Raw genomic sequence first — 17,283 nt, forward strand, 5'->3', positions numbered from 1 at the left:
TGGCGCCGATTGGCCCGCTGTGCCCGGTGGGCGGGGCGCCGAGCGGGCGATGAGTAGGGGCGGCGGGGGGCGATGGGGTTCGGTGCAGGTGGAGGCGACGATGGCGGCGGGCGCGGGTCGCGATGGCCTTTGCGGCTTCTGGCACAGGGTGGAGGGCCCCGAGGAGCGTCGGCTGCTGGAGCTCTTCTCCTACGGGCTAATAGCGCTGGGCGCCGTCTCCGCCCTGCTGCTCTGCTTCATCCCCATGCCCTACGGCCGGTACTCCACGCGGCGCTTCGGCTGGCTGCTGCCCGCCCGCGCTGCCTGGGCGCTGCAGGAGCTGCCCTCCCTCCTCGTCCCAATCGGGCTCGCCGCCTGCGGTGGGGAGGCCATCGCCGCCCGGGCCAACCGTGTCCTGCTGGGCTGCTTCGTCCTGCACTACACGCACAGGTGCGGGCGGGGCGGGGGCTCCTTGCGGTGCCGCCGGGGCGGGAGAGGGAATCGGTCTTCATAGGAGCGCCTGGTTGCCACTTCCAGACCGAGGTACTCCGGTTAATTAGCGCTCGTTACTTAATATCGCAGTCGCTAAGTCTCTCGGGGTTCGCTGCGTTGGGGTGTGGTGCGCTGTGGCGGGAGCCGGGCGCGAAGCCGTGTCGGAGCGGTGCCGCCTGCCGTGTTCGGTGCTCCCGCGGCAGCCCCTCCATCCCTGCGCTGCGGCCGTACCTCGGGTAGCGACCCCCGTGTCAGCAAAGGGCTTGATCAGGCTGTCTGAAGGGACCTAGTGTTGAAAACAGGGGAAGTTCAGCACTGTGTAGTCATATAAGTTCAGTGTTGTGAAACAGTGGCTGTTTCCTGTTAACGTTCCTTAACGTGGTCTTTCAGCATAGTGTTCGTTGAAGGAGTTGGGCTGGATGAGGGTTTTCTCCAGCTCGGGATATTCAGTGATTCATTGAAACACTAGCAAAGGCCGTTCATGCTCTGTATTGTCCTATAGTCAACTTGGGTCTTTAGTAAAAAAGTTCTTGGAGAAGGCAGCTTAGCTGGAGCTCAGGTAGGGTTTTGCCATTGACTTCAAGTTACGGACGATATCTACTGGTCATACTCTACACGCAATTTTGCCACAATGCTAATAGAGGAGCAATAGATTTATCACGTCATGTTAAGCTCCATGTGTGGCTGATACGCTGTTGTTTTCCGGTGCTGAATGAGAGAGGCTGGTGCTTTTGACTGAAAGCATTCCACATCCTCACAGTGGAGAAGAATGCAATACAATTGGGCTGGTGGCTGGTTTTGAAAACCGAGGACTGTGTCTTTATTCCTTTTTTTCATTCTTAAGAATAAAGGTATTAGCTTTCTCAAGGAATCTTAACTCATCCTCGATATCTGGAAATAGCTAGGAACATGAGACAAAGGTTTGTAGAGCAAGCTGAGCTGTGCTGCAGTTTTTTTCCAGTTGCTTGTTGCAATTGCCAGACTGAGGGATTCTTCTGTAGGTGAGTGCAGACTGGAAGAGACCTCTCTTATCTATTTCCTTTTGTTATAATGTAGTATGCTTTAAATAATCCTATTAATTAATTTGTTACTCTTTTTTGGAAGCTGTTATGGTTGTGCTTTCTTTGGAAAGACTACTTTGACGCACTAGTCCTTGGGTAGATGGAAAACACGAGAAGAATGCTCACGCTTCAGTAATCCTGGTCCTGTATCCCTACAGATTGTAATTAAATCAATAGGCAATTGGGAGTTGGCTAGTTGCACCAGAAAGATCACAAGAACATTCCCCTGATCTTATTTAGAGCTTGTTGGTTTATTCCCATAATCCCCCAGGAAAAGCAATCAAGATTCCTTTCCCAAATGGGATGGCAATTGTGGGTTTGTCATGTGTTTAGCAGGTGTCATAGGGTAGACCAAAATTGTCGAGGTGAAGCAATTAAGGTTTTAGAGTGACTTTTAAGGTAGGAAGGAAACTGAGCTCAATTAGGTTAATTTTAAGGGCATTGACCTTCCTCCCCCCCAGAAGCACTGGGGGATTTGGTGCAGGGATCATGAGAATTGGCTCATTTCAGAAAGCTTGATGATAGTACTGAGGATTTAGGAACAGAGGAGGATAAAAATAGTCTGTACTTAACATTAGTTACATTTACTCCTTTCAAAGTAATTGCCTTGGATAGTTCAAAAGGAAGTTCAAAATTTCTGTCATACAGGGAGAGAGGACTGATCTTGTAATTCCAGTTAGGCAACAAAATGAATGTTTAGGTGTTAAACCAAGTGCACCTGTCCTTCAAAACAGGGGCCAAAACCTCTAATGCTTAGAATTTGGAAAGTAGGATAGTGTGGACTATGGATTACAGGTTTTTTACTTCAAAACTCTCTCTTTTGTTTGTTAATACAATAAATTTTCGTTCCTTGTTTGTCATAGGGCACTCATATTTCCTCTTCTGATCCGTGAAGGAAAACCAACACCATTTTTCACTTTTGTGTTAGCACTTCTGTTCTGTGTTTTCAATGGATACTTGCAGGGCCGAAGCTTAAGCAACTATGCAACGTACCCTCCGGGCTGGTTGAAAGGTCCATGCTTCATTACGGGTAAGTCAAATAATGTTATGAGAACTTAAGGTGTAATTTGCCTTTGTCCTCACAGCTTGTTATTGTAATTTTATCGTATCTTCAATGCCGTTTTGTTAGTATTCTCATAGGTATTTCTCTTATTGGTCTATCTGGAAGCCTTTTAACTTTTTTTTTACTTTAGAGCTGTGAACTGACATTTCTTTCCACAATATCAGTGCTAGGTGAGCTGACTGTCATCTTTACTCTTTAGCACCAAAGTAAATATTGTCATGTATTTTTTTCAACGTAGAAACTTGAAGCCTCACATGGAACCAGGAGCATGCATATTTAGAACAAACAAAGCAGTTTTTCTGTGTGACATGTAGATCAAACTGAAGTAAACAAACTCATGGAGTAAAGATCTAGCAAGGGTAATTGCTAACTACCAAGATACCACGGCTAATACCAAAGACCTTGGTGTGAGGATATTTACATGTGATACACACGCATGCATCAGCACATCCGCCCTTGTAATAGGGGTGAGCTTTATCAAAGGATGAAACTGGCCCCCAAGGAAGTGGGTGGAGGGGTTGATCATTCACTTGCAATCTGGAAGGGAGTACATTAATTTATGGTTGAAGTCATGGATGTGATGAAAAGGCTACGATGCTTAGTGACAAAATACTGTCACCCTATTTTTTTGTTTCCTAGGTGTCTACTTTTGTTGACCATGAAAATCATAGTATCATTTTCTAATGAAATCTTTACAAAAAAAATCTCTTTCATGTGAAGATAAATCAGAATATTTTGTCTCATCAGTCAAAGGTGGAAGACTGGGCTGTGCTTGATCTAAACAAGTGCCCTTCTTGGTTTTGTTCTGTAACCAGAGCAAGTTAGCGTTTCTCCAGAACTTCTCAAGCCTTTCATAATAAGAAAAAGAAAGTTTTTTCCTTATTACAGTGTTGTTGTGGATAAAAGTGGAGGACCACTGTGCTAAATGCTGTAATGACTATAAGATTGAAGAAACGTAAAGGAGGTCCTCTTGCCAAGGTTAGGAGGCAGTACTGCTTGTGCACTAAAAATGGAGAAATTGAGGTACAACGGAATAACTTCAGTGAGTGCTAGGCACGTGGATATACTTGAAATTCTCTTGATAGTTTCAGATTTCCAGTTTCCGTAAACTGGGACCCAGCAAAAAAATTGGTTAAAAGATCTGTTCACCAAAACTGTTAAAGGCTCTGATGCCTAGTTTAGTACATTAATAAAAAGATATCTTAATACAGTGCTGTGAACAAATCATGATTAAGGAGCCATAAATCAATTCTTCTTTACTGAAAGATCTTAAAAAAATGAAGTTAATAGGTTTCCTTGGTTTATGTTTTTGAGTTTATCAAGGATTTCTGAAAGATGCAAATGAATAAATGATAATAGTTAGGTTCCTCTGCCTTCAATTATGAATGCTTCTGTGTATGAATTAGTTTGACTTGTATTTGTGGGGGGTTTATTGTGGTTTTATTTTGATTGTTTGCTTTTTTTTTTTGCAAGTAATGCTAATCTGGAATATATGCTTATATATGTTTCTAGTACTGTTAAATAAAGTATTGTTTTTGTGATTAAAGAAATATTTTGAATTATAATAAAAAGCAATCCTGAAAACTAAGTTATCCTAAAAACTAAGAAAGCCAAAATTCCTGGTACACATAGCAACCATTTTCACAGTATGACTACAGCTGACTTTTTTGACACTGTTAGTACAATAAATTTTTATATAAAACTTGACATAGCTGTGAAACAGCCAAACTGAAGACGTGTTTTTTATTTTATTCCTGTAATTAGAGTATCTTTTGGGTTTTTTTGTTTTGTACTACATATTAATATAATTGGATCTTAGCAATTTATAATGGCTATTTGGTATTCATCCCAGCTGGGTACCTTGAAATATCTGCAGTTTATGCTTGTGGTTTTGGTCAACTCAAATGCCAAGGGGCTGTACTCCCTGAACAAGTAGACTATTATGTTCTAGTTCTTCAAAAACATCTGGCAGTGTCCTTAAGCCTCCATTTAAAGTTACTAGAAAAAGTTACTAGAATATTAGCAAACAACAGCAAGAAAGCATATCTGCTGAGGGCTAGCAAGATATTTCTTAAGCTGTGTGGAGTTATATGTGGAAGATAAATGAGAGAGGGTCTAAAAGTAGCAGCCAACCATGGTTCAACAGTCGGAAGCTGAAATGAGATAAATTTGGAGTGAAGACTGAAATGTGGAGAAGTCAGGCTGATTAACTGTCATGATGAGAAGTTTCAAACAACTGCTGTGTTCTGTCTGGAGCCTTATTACAGTTTCCCTGTTTTCAGGCATTTCGTGGTTAACTCTGGGAATGCAATAGCTTGTATCTACACCAGCAATTGATTTGGATCAGGAATATACTTTTGCTGTGATTCCCTCACGGTTTCTCTGGACTGTGTGTTGGTTTAGTTCAGAGCAGTGAACACAACTGTTTTCAGAGGAAATGGGAATGTTTTGCTTCAGATGCAGCACCATGAGCTTGCAAACCTATGTGGAAACAACTTCATAATATTTCAGCATGTACCTTACACGTGTGCCAACAAACAGCTTGTGAACTTACCAAGACAGCCCATGATACCCTGAAGCTGTGAATGCTACAAAAAAGGACACATATACCTGTGTGCTTCACCCTGATGTTCTTTCCTAATCTGTCTGCACTTCTCTCTGGAAACTCGTTCCTTCCTTTGCTTGCTTTAACATCTTTAAACTCTTTGCAGTATGCCATGTGTCTTTTCTTACTCCTTTAAATCCCCATTCAACTACCTCCTTTGAATGTTGATGGTTAACTCTTCTGTACATCAGAAACTTCCCTCAGTAGCAGTTCTGCAAAGCAGAGCAGCACTTGTAACTCAGAAGGTGCAAGGGACTGAACCTCATCTGTTGCATGAAGCTTTTTCTCTGGCAGTCAGGCAACCAAGCACATGTGCCACTTCTGCTCTTGTCACAGAACAGACATGAAGAGCGCCTGTGCGTTGTCCTTATCTGGGTATGATTTTGTAATTGAGTGATGTCTAGATATTATCTCATAGCCCAGGGATGTAGATTTGCCTGTATCTCTGCTAATATCTACATGCATCTAGATATTCCAGATAATCACTTGTGTTCTTGGAAGCTAACCACAGAGTCTGAGATGAGGCACTGGTTCACATGAAATGTTTATTTGACATTCTCAGTCCAGCTGCAGAAACAGGCCTCCTGATGTGTCTGTACAGCATCTTGCACTGCGTATTCTTGAAATCTGGAAAGGGAAGGTGAGCCAGACAGCAGCTACCCTCCTGTCACTCTGGAATAGCCTGCAGAACAGCAGTAGGTCTTCTTGTGTGAAATTCTACATGGGCAAGGGTAGAGAGGGCACCGGTGCAACAACACACACGTGCTCTCTTGTTACACCAGGTTGTCCGTTAGTTAGACCTAGTTACTGTCATCCTTGTCCAAATGTTCACCTGGTATGTGCACAAACCTTCATCTCCAGGTTTATCCTGATAAAGGAAAAAGCCTCTTAATAGTCTCATGAGATCATCTGTGTTGTGTGGTGCATCCTGTGGATCTGAAAATCTGATGTAGTATTCAGTGGCTCCCTTCCTGTTTACATGTCCATGTTTCCCTCTGCTGGTAGTCAAGTCATGCGGATTGTAGGGCAGAACCAGCTCTTGGCTTTGTAGAGTCGTAAGACTGCCATGGTGTGAGTCTGAAGATTAGGACAGGGGAAGAGCTCCAAGCCTGACAGCTCAAGAAGTTTGGACAATACCCTCAGGCACATGGTGTAACTCTTGGGGATGGTCCTGTGTGCAGGCCTGAGATTTGGGCTTGATGATCCTTGTATGTCCCTTCCAACTTGGCATGTTCAGTGATTGCCCACAGAGTATGGGTGCAGGGAACATGGTTATGCAGTGCCTTAGAGGAAAGGGGATCTTGAAATTGAAGAGGTGTGTTATAAAAATCGCCTACATTTATCAGTGTGTTGTCCACAAAGAGATGTGATTGTTTCCTTCTGCCGTTTTGCAGCTTTCGAGTCAGAGGGGTAAAAGTGCACAGGATCAAACTCGTCTTCTGTAGTAATTTGGCATTCTTAAAGCAAGCTCCAGCCTTTCTGCGTTATCTGAAGAGTTCATATACTAATTTATAAACAGATGTCCATACAGAATGCACTGGAAACATTCACCAAAATTATAGTATATCTAATGTATAACAAATCATAGTATTATAGATATATGGTATAAACTGTAGTATATCTAATACTAAAATATAGTATATCTAATCTATGTCATGATGATGTATTTACATCAACTATAGAGTTGATCAGTAAAATTTTACTACAAAAGGCACTTTACATATAGCATCTGCACACCTGGATTGCTAATGGAAACTTGCTGTGCTGTATAAAGAAAATGTTAACAAACATGCTGGGAAAGGTAGCTTAAGTCTTGGTATAGTGTGCTCTGACAACCTACCAGTCTTGAAGTGTGGCCTTATATATTTGGACTTACAGTTAGTGCTTTTGTTGAGATGATCACACTCCTGGATTTCTCTATATTGAAAAAGAGCCACCTGAAAGACTCAAGTTATGTGTGTAAAAAGGCAAAGGTTTCTTTATCTGGCGTGTGAAGTGGCTTTGTCCTAGAAGAACATCACTGGCATATTCTTGGTAATTTAAGTAAAACTGATAACTTTGGAGGTGGCTTCAAAACAACACAATGGATCTATCTTCAAATCCCAAATCTTGTCTGCTCCTAGTAGCAAGGAAGGCTGCCTTCAAAGGAAGATAGCATAGATAACGTTGCCGAAGGGTGAAAATCATGAATTTCAGTCCAAAATTCCTTTTGATTTATCCCATAGTTATGGCAACAAGACATAAGGATGCAGAATGTGACAACAGTCTCAGTTTCTATGAAAGCCTGGTGCAAATGGCTAAACCATTTTGCTGAATGACACAAGTAAATCGTATATTAACTCCTTCATTGTTTTATTCCTTTTGCACAAAATTCTGTTGTGGAAATTCTAGTATGTTATCAGTAAAAATAGAAAAGGAGAGTGAGGCTAAAATGTGTCCCTCTGGGAAGAATGAGAATGGCTGTTTGTTTCAGGGTTTAAAATTTTAGTGTATTTGTTTTTCTGTGTGAAAGTTAAGGAATTACATGATATCTGCATATGTGCCTGTGCATACATTTATATATGTCTACCAACATAAGAATAAGCTTCATATTTGTGGTACTATTTCATGTATAGGGAGCTCTTGATTACTGTGAGCTCTGCTAACTGAAAAGCTCAGTCTGTCTCCAGAATTGTTTATACTGCTTACATTACTGCTGCTTTAAGCTGATATGCCTACATGTGATCCATGACCATAGTTTTTCTGAATGAGTGCTTTCACTCGGTGTACTGAAGATGTACTTTCAATATTTCTTTTCAGGTTTTATAGGGTGGTTGCTCGGCATGGCAATCAATATTCATTCTGATCATATTCTCAGAAATCTGAGAAAACCAGGGGAAACTGGTTACAAGATACCAAGAGGTAAGTGAAAAAATGGTACAGAGATTAATATAGCAAAAGCAGTATATCTCATTTGAGAAGTGGTAAAGAAAGCTGGGACTGAAGAAAAGGCTCACTTTATTTTTTTCCTCTTAAGCCAAGTATTGTAAGCAATCTGTTTCATGATATCACTTAGCTTGTGCAACTCTTTGGATTTCTTAAACCAACTTTGGCTGTGTTTTTCAAAAGGGGTAAAAATGTCACATCATTCCACAACTTTTCTGAGAATCAACAGGAGGGTGGAGAAAGAAGACCTAAATTATCAACCCAGTGTGGGGGCAGGAGGGGAATGCAGAAAGTAGTCAATGGCTGGCCCATCTGATGTCCCATGTATGAAGAGGGAAGCACCTCACGTAATCAGAGAGCAGCAACTGCTATCGAAAGGGACACACAGTAAAAAGAGGACAGAAATCCAAACAAAGTAGGGCATTATGAATTCTGGCCTTCATGGGAAAATGGAGAATATGAAAGGTTTTCCTATGGAGCCTATTGGAGTGTTAAAGGTTATTGATGTTTTTGGAAACATTAGACTCTTTCAGGTACATTACAAGCACTGAGAGAAGAAAAATAATACTACCTCTGAACTTGTTTTGCCTTTTTTTTTAGTTGTTGCTTTTTCTTGGTTGTTAAGGGGGGTTTTTTAATATAACTGGAATATTAAGATACATAAGGCAGTAGACTGTTTTTCACCCAGAAGGTAAGTTATAATTTTAATAGCTGTAAATCCAAGTGCTCATGTAAAATATGAATATGAACATACTGTACTGTGTTCAGTGCACAAAAAGATTCTAAAGGAAATAAGATGTCATTTGCTGCAAGATCAGGAGGAGCTGGTCTTTTTGGTGCTGTTTATCCAGTTTAAGTGCTAGAATTTTATCTCCCTTTTGTCAAAAGAGTAGAGCAATTAAAACAAGGTCAAAATATGTCCTTTATTACAGTTGCCAAACACTTGTTTGAATAGTCCCTCTGGTAAAACACATACTGAGATGTTATCAGTTTGTACATTGACTTTGGAATTAGGGTGAAAGTTCTTAGTTTATAAAATTTTCTGGCAGGTGAGTACCGATTCTTTATGCATAATTACCTGTACAACAGATTTAATGTGGACTGCCAATTACTTTTGTCACTGAGTATCGGGGCTGAAGCAGTCAGCCTCATGAGGAATGGAAACAAAAGAGCAACATATTTTAAGCTAGAGAATAAATTTGGGACTTTACTTCATAATAATAATAGTATTGTTCATAAGTAACTTAATTTCTGAAGTACTTAAAGAAATGAAACATTGTAGGCTAACTAACTCTATGAGTATTTTCTGAGACTCAAGGTGAGCATGTCCTCTATTTTTACATATTATAAAAAAGGTTTAGTTTATGATCAAAGAGATAATTTGATATTATTGTTAAGTAACTATTTACAAAGACATGTACTTGCTTTTGATACTAGAAAATCTGCTTTTCTTTCATTATTTTAAGAGGAAAAATGGAGCTGGAGAAGGTCTGTCTTAGAGGCCTTAAGTGATGCTTCATAGTACAGCTTGAACTTAAAAATACTGCTTCCACTGCCTTTAAAATTATATAGAGACATTGGTGATGTAGCTCTTATTTGATGTACAGTAAAAGATAGCACTGGACATCTTGATTAAAGTGCTTTTGAAATAACTCTGTCCTACTTTCAGGAGGAATGTTTGAGTATGTCAGTGGAGCCAACTTTTTTGGAGAGATCTTGGAATGGTTTGGGTTTGCCCTTGCCTGCTGCACCATGGAAAGCCTTGCATTTGCATTGTGTACCCTTTTCATCTTGGGTTCAAGGGCAAGGCAGCACCATCAGTAAGTGGTTTGTGTCTTATAATTTCTGTTGTCTCTGCCACACTGCATTTACATTTCACAAATCATGCATCATCCCATAGCAATGTTGCAGAGCAAGTCTTGTGAAAGAGGCTGCTGCTGCTGCAAGGGAGAATATAATAGAGAATACTCTGAGAAGAATAAGCACTGCAGAATTTCAGCAGAATAGTACTGAGCATAAACGCATACAATGTACAATGAAGTGGTCAAAATAATGTTTAAATGAAGGTAGTTCATCCTGGATCTGTAAAGATTACAGACAGATTTGGCAGTATTGTCTTAAATGATCATATACTCTATTTTCCTTTGCTGCTTTAACTGGTTTCTACAATATTAAAATTCTGAAAATCACTCTAAAGTAGTCTTTAATAGGCACGCTTTATAGCTAAGTCTCTATCATATTGTCTATAATCAAGTGAATGGACAGTATGAAAACAGTTCTGGTAGATAATAATAAAGTCTCTGCTCTAATTAAACAGTGTGACTGCTAATGTACTGTATTCATAATGTGGCTTTCCTGTTAAAGGACCATAGTTTGTGGAGAGTAGTTTCTTGATTCTCTTTAAGGAATGGCATGTTTAAAGGAATTTGAACATGTTTTAATTTTATTTTGGATCATTTTCAGCTTCCTGCTTTGGTTCTCATGCTGAAACTTAGTGGCTTAACAGGAAATAAGCCTGAATATATGGAGGGAAATAGGTTGAAAAAAATGCCATTGCTGACTATCTGTGGGGGCAGCCATGGGTATGTCTAGTGGAGTCCTGAAAGCTTCCAGAAACTGAGATTTTCATGCACCTTGTTTGTAGAGTGTTCCGGGTCTGTATTACTCTCCAAGTGAACAAATTTTTTCTGCTGTCCAACCTGAACCTTCCTGACCTGTCCCCTCTTGACCATCCTTTCTTATTTTATCACCTGCTATTAATGAGCAGAGTTGCAGAGTATCTTGGGCGAGGAGGAGTGTCTGAAGGTTGTCCAGTCAGCTGGTGTGACCTACAACCACCCTTTTGCCCAGGGCCTCATCCAGTTGAGTTCTGAGTGTCTACAAGGGTGGAGGCTTCAGCACATCTCTGGCACAGTGCTGAAACAGGATTTTCCTCATTCTCATGGGGAAGAGGGTTTTTCATTATGACCAGTTGGAATATTCCATGTTGCAACCTTTATCTCCTGGTGCACTTGCTGTGTGCCTCCAGGAAAGGTATGGCTCTGCCTTCTCTTTAGTGTCACAATAGGTGATAGAAGATTGCAATTAGGTGTGCCTCTTTGCTTCTTTTCTAGGCTGAACGAACCTAGTTCTCTGAATGTCTCATATGTTCCAGCTATGTAGTTGTCTTACCATCTGCTGAATTCTTCTCCAGTTTGTGGATATCTCTATTGCACAGGAAGCCAAAAACTGGAGGCAATAATGCAGATGCATGCTCTCAGCTGCTAAATGGTAAAGAGAATAAGTCCTTCCTTTGACTTGGTGGCTCTGTACTTGTTAAGGCAGGCCAATGTGCACTCAACCTTCATCATTGCAGGGATCCATTACTGACTCATCCTTAACTTGTCCACCAGGATGTCCATGTCCCTTTGTGCAGAACTGCTATCTAGCCAGGTAGCTTCCACCCTGCACTTCTGCTTGGGGCCACTGCATTCCAGCTGCAAGAGTTGGCATTTCAGTCATAACTTTGCTCCATTGTCCTAAGAAATTCACCTTCCGTGACCTGTAGGCAGCACCTGTAGGTAGCCATAACAGGGTCCCTAGTCTCCTCCTTGCCAGGCTAAGCAATGCCAGGTTCCTCAGCCTCTCTTTGTATATTATGTTCTTCAGGTTCAAATTCCGTGGTTGGTTTCCATCAATCCTAAGCCTTGATGGCACTCTTTCAGACCATTAGGAAAAGCTAAATGTTGTAAAGGAAGTAATTTGCACTAATGGAAAAAAAAGCATAAAAATGGAAGAGGAGTGCAAGAAGAAAACCCCAAACAACTAAAAAATAACAAATCCATGTAACTGAAGAAACATTTTAGTGTAGTCTGTTTAGTTTAAAAAACTTGGAATAAATTATTGAAATGGAAAAATAGCGTAATGATGGTATTCCACAGCTGCAGGTTACTGTGCATTGCATGTTTTGTCCTCTGCTTATTCCAGCTTTGATCTTGCAGTTGACTGTTGATAATGTGAATATCTGCACCTCTGAGAACCCCAGGTGAAGTTAATTCCTTTATTTCAGAGAAGCAGAGAATGAGTATTTGAAAATGGGAGTAAACGTGTTTGTTATATAAGGCAAAAAGACAAATAATAGTTAATAGTTCTATGTATTTCTTCTTTGTTAATTGTCTGGATTTGAAAATACTGATGTCCTTGAGAGGTATTAGCAATAAGCCTAGTGTAGTGTTTGTCATGTTCAGTTTGGTTATCCAAATCCTTTGGGACTGAAGATGTTTCTATGCAGAATGGGACTCTCATTCTAGTATGTGAAGTAATCCTTGGTTCTGTGTGACGTTGTTAGGCAATTACATGGTTTTAGTTTAATTTCTTCCCCCTCTGCTTCTGAAATGCAGATACTCAGGATGCATAACAACATACATTTTGAAAGAATAGGCTATTCCTTCCCTGACTGCTCTCACCACATCTGTTGGTTTGATTTCCCATTGCTGGCAGAACAACTTAAGTTTTGTTGTAGTTGATGATCAGATGTTGTTAGGATGAGTGCAGTAAATGCCATTTTTATATCCAGAGTAGGTCTAAAGGCATTTTTTTTGTTTGTAGAGAGAAAATATATGGATTAAATTGAACACATTGTACAATCACTTAATTTCATCAACAGCATTTGGAAGACTAAATATTCATCAGATTTCTGTCTTTCTTTTACAGATGGTACCTTGAGAAATTTGAAGACTACCCAAAGGACAGAAAAATTGTGATCCCGTTTTTGTACTGAGCTGTGCTTTTAACACTGTCTGAGATGGACGCTTTTAGTAACAGCTAACATTTTACAGGTGGTGGCAAGTTAAAAACATACTCTGATCCTGACTGTGACAAAGCCTGTCCATCAGTGCTGCTATTACTTACTGCTTTTTCCTCTTAATGGTAACCGAGAATCTGATGGACATGGTGAATAGGATCAGAAATGCTTTTCCAGCAGTGAAGCACCTTCATAAACACCTTAGGCAATGAGTCTGACTGCCTCTGCAGGCTTCTGCTGTTTCCACTCAATCTTGTCATGCTGTCCTGAGGATTGTGCCGTGAGCTCAGTCGCTCTCACTGCAGTCTGGATGGTGTATTCTGCCTGTTATTTGCCTGCATACACAAATAGGATTGATTTTATTTTTTCTTCCTCACCTTTCTAATCCCTTCTTCCTCCCGCCTGCATTTTCAGGAGAGCTGATGATGCAGGCCAAGGAACTGAATGTAGTTGCTGTTAGGTGAGAGGCAGTGTTCCTCCTCTTTGCATTCTTGCATACGGATATTGTATAGATAATTGCATACGGGATGCTGTATAGATAATATTTAATGCTATTTACCTGTAAGTTCTAGGGCTGTCTTCCCCAAATGATAGATTAATATTGTCATCTACCTCTTAAAAGTAATAGCTATCTCAATATGCAGTATGTGTCTTCTCACTCTAGACTATTTTTCGAAGGCATTCTTTACTTAGGATACTTAGGGCAGTCTAGCACTATTAAAAAATGTGTAATGTTTTCTAACTTAGTTTATAAAAAAAAAACTTGGGATTTTTACAAAATTTTCTTACTATGTTGTTTTAAAAAAATCAAGTGTTTTCCGTCTTCTGTTGATAACATTCTAGGTGATTTTATATTCTGGAATATTTTGTTTTACTTGTCATGTAAATGTCAATGCTCATACCCCAACATTTTACTCATGAAGGACTCCAGAGCACTTTCAAGAACATGATGGGATTCCAAGCATACAGACTTTCATGTTTCAGGCACATCTGTGTGCTTTGCATGATTGTGATAATAAAGAATTTTTTAGAATTTAGAAATCCTAAGAAAAAACCCAACAGAACATAATTAAAAAAAAATCCAACAAAAAAAGAAAACAAAACACAAAACCCAAATTATAGCAACTATAAAAAAACCAAAAAAACCAACAAATTAACAACAAGGAAAAAAAACTTCCACAAAATCAAAAAATTCTGCTGCTACTGTAATGTGGAAATAAATGGAAATCAAACTTTTGCCATGTGTCTTCTGCTTTCTCTGCTCTTTATGTTGGATTGTGTTCTTCAGTACAAGTTGGTAATAGAATTTTGCCAGATGCTGAGTTTTCTGATATGGTATTGCAGTAAGATTTGCCTAAAGCTCAAAATTCTTTCTTTGCTGTTGAATTACACTGCTCAAGTAATCAAAGTAATGTGTCTGATGAAATTTACCTTTAAAATTTTAGAGATTAATTTTCTAACTTAGCTAGAGGTGAGCCCTTGGACTGCCGGTTACTCCTTGTAATGTTGACTGAGGGGATGATTGTTGTGATCTCAGCCAGCGTGCAAAAAGTTCATCTTTGGGAGAACACAGGAATACCCATTCCTGGGTGCCAGTGTCATTACTTGATTCTCAAATTGTTTAATAATTCCTTTAGTGTTTACATGTTTCTTCAGTGTTTTACAGGAAGTTTGAGGCTTTCCCTGTTGTTTTTGTTATCATACTAGAATTTAGCACTTTGATCGTAGCTGTTTTGGTGAACATTCAGTCATGATGTTCCTTGGACAGAGAAAGGATAGTGAGGAGGATGAGTTATTCCTCAATGCTAAAATGGACTTAGTGGACAATAAAACTTCAAGAGAATATGCTTTAAGTGATCCTAAAGAGAATTTTAGAAACCTAATCTTATATATCAGGATATTTCTAAACACTGTCACATTGCTGTAGCAGTTTTTAAAATTTTGCTGTCTAAATCATCAACTGTTTTAGTTGGGAAAAAAACCAGGATTCAAAGAGCACTATCTCCTCAAAGTGTTTTATTACTAATTCACCATGAACTATGGAATTATCTTGTACCTTCAGGGATATTTGTTAAAAAACCACTAATGGACAACCTACCAACCCCAAACAATCTGGCTGCAGCACTTTAGTCTCTAATACATTCTTTTTTAGCTTTTATGAAAAGGCAAAGCTTCTTATTGTAGTAAACAGCAAGAGAAAGGTTTCTGTGTTCACTTTGTCTCCTATTCAAGATCTAGCTCTATATAGTCAGTAGTCTTTTATCATAGTTCACAGAAAATTTGTACTGGTGCCTCAGTTTTGTTCTGCTACTATGCTGCTAAATACTTCTCTTGGCTAGAAGTTCATCTCCTTTGCTCACATAATGTTAATTTATGATTTGCTTATAGTGGGATGGAGTTCTGAAATGTGATGGTCAGACAGCTTATCCTTGTTCCTTCTCTTCTTACAGAAAAGGAAAAGCTAAGATCTAAGGGATGTGAATGTCAGTGTGCTTAGAAATTCTAGCCAATTGGATTAACAACAAAATCAAACCACACTGTTTTGGTTTTTGTGTGATTATATTTATTATTCTCACTATTAGAACCTTCCCTAAGTAAAGTGCAGATTTTATTTGAGGCGGTTTATTAGAGCACAAGTCTTACGAGGAGCAGCTGAGGAAGCTGGCGTTGTTTAGCCTGGAGAAAAGGATGTTTAGGGGAATCTTAATGCTCTCTACAACTACCTGAAAGGAGGTTGTAGCCAGGCGGGATGTTGGGGTCTTCTACCAGGTAACAAGTAACAAAATGAGAGGAAATGGCCTCATGCTGTGCTGGGGAGGTTTAGATTGGATATTGGGAAAAATTTCTTCATTCAAAGGGAAATATTGGAACAGGCTACTCAGGGAAGTGGTGGAGTCATCATCCCTGGAGATATTGAAAAGATATGTAGTTGTTGCAATTTAGGGATATAATTTACTGGTGGACTTGGCAGTGCTGGGTTAGAGGCTGGACTGAGTGATCTTAGGGTTCTTTTCCAACCTAAATGACTCTGATTCTTGCATTTCAAGACCCAGGTACATTGGTAAAAGCAAATGATCAATGGTCAAATGCTAGAACTGCCTTTTGTTTAAACAATATCCCACTTATTTGTCATATTTCACTTGTGATCCCCTTTCAGCAGCTTTGACAGAATTTTTTTTGTTGCAAAATATCTTAATACCAAAAAATTTTTTTTAAGAATATATAGTGTGAAAATAAACTGTTCAGCCCATTCCAGAGGGAGAAAACATGCATGTTTGCTATTGGGTATAATATCTACAGTGATTTTTTTTTTCTTTTAAGAGAGACTTCTAGTCAGATTGCCTACCCCTAATAAAATATTATTTGTGGTGTCTTGCTTGAATACCTTTCTTTTCTTGTTAGTAATTCTTGCTCTAACTTGTGGAGGTTGATGAAGGCTTTTGTACCAGCAGTTTCATTATCCCAGTTGAGATCTTGGGGACTGTAATAATAAGGTTGGATTAGAATCCCCTAGATGCATATGTGAACTGTACCAGATGTACTTGAAACAATTACTAAAAGTTACAAAATAAATTTGTCTAGTCACACATTCTTTATTACCTAAAGCAGAGTATGTAGCTGTGATGTTCTACACTTGCAATTAGAGCAAAGATTAACAGAAGCAGAGAATACTTGTTTGGGTTCTTCTCCTGCTTCTAGGTCACTCTTAAAACAGCTGTACTGCCTGCTGTTTTAACTATTTAATTGTGGTTCAGCACCATATCTTTTTGTGGAGTAAAGGTACTGTATGAATGACTTGTTATATAAACTTGTATTCTACCACCAGTCACAAAATCCTTAATGCCTACCACAGAGTTTTTACAGCCTATTTGTGAAACAGCTCTAATAAGCACTAGTCTTTGATTGAAATATATTAATAATTTTTGTTATGAGACTGTCCAAGCCTGTTCTATGCTATTAAGTTTTACCAATAATGGTTGCAGTTGTGGGGGAAGCCTTTCAGACATACATCAGTCTTATGAAGACAGGAGACTGCTGGGGAAAATTGCACCACTTTTTGCAGTGATGCGGCATTTATCATCATCTCTGTGCCCATGCAAAAATACATGAAATACACGTAAGCAAGCAATTGTGAAAGTTAGTGTTGCAAGACAACTAAAGGGTAAAGCCTAAAACAAGGTTTACAGCTGAGAGAGTTGCACAACTGAAGCTTGCTCTTAAACTTTTTAACGTGTTTTTTACATCCCTTGCTTGGTTTATCATGTTTGGTTAAAACTCAAAGCCAATACATGATGCTTTGTTGTGTACAAGTGGATAGTGGAAGCCACAGGTTATTTGTTTGCAGACATGAAGGAAAACCTGTGTGACAATTGAC

At 39.4% G+C, this 17,283-nt stretch overlaps 1 protein-coding gene across 1 annotated transcript; it reads left to right on the forward strand.

The window, feature by feature from the left end:
* Positions 1 to 49: 49 nt before the first annotated feature.
* Positions 50 to 16,481, forward strand: SRD5A1 (steroid 5 alpha-reductase 1). The gene is made up of 5 exons (XM_050320323.1): positions 50 to 429; positions 2,396 to 2,562; positions 8,000 to 8,101; positions 9,795 to 9,945; positions 12,818 to 16,481. Exons 1-5 carry the CDS (start codon positions 50 to 52, stop codon positions 12,882 to 12,884), a joined length of 867 nt encoding a protein of 288 aa, XP_050176280.1. The 3' UTR covers positions 12,885 to 16,481.
* Positions 16,482 to 17,283: the final 802 nt, after the last annotated feature.

This window comes from Myiozetetes cayanensis, unplaced genomic scaffold (genome assembly GCF_022539395.1).
Source record: "Myiozetetes cayanensis isolate MyiCay16 unplaced genomic scaffold, myiCay2020 scf1, whole genome shotgun sequence".
NCBI classification, from domain to species: Eukaryota; Metazoa; Chordata; class Aves; order Passeriformes; family Tyrannidae; genus Myiozetetes; species Myiozetetes cayanensis.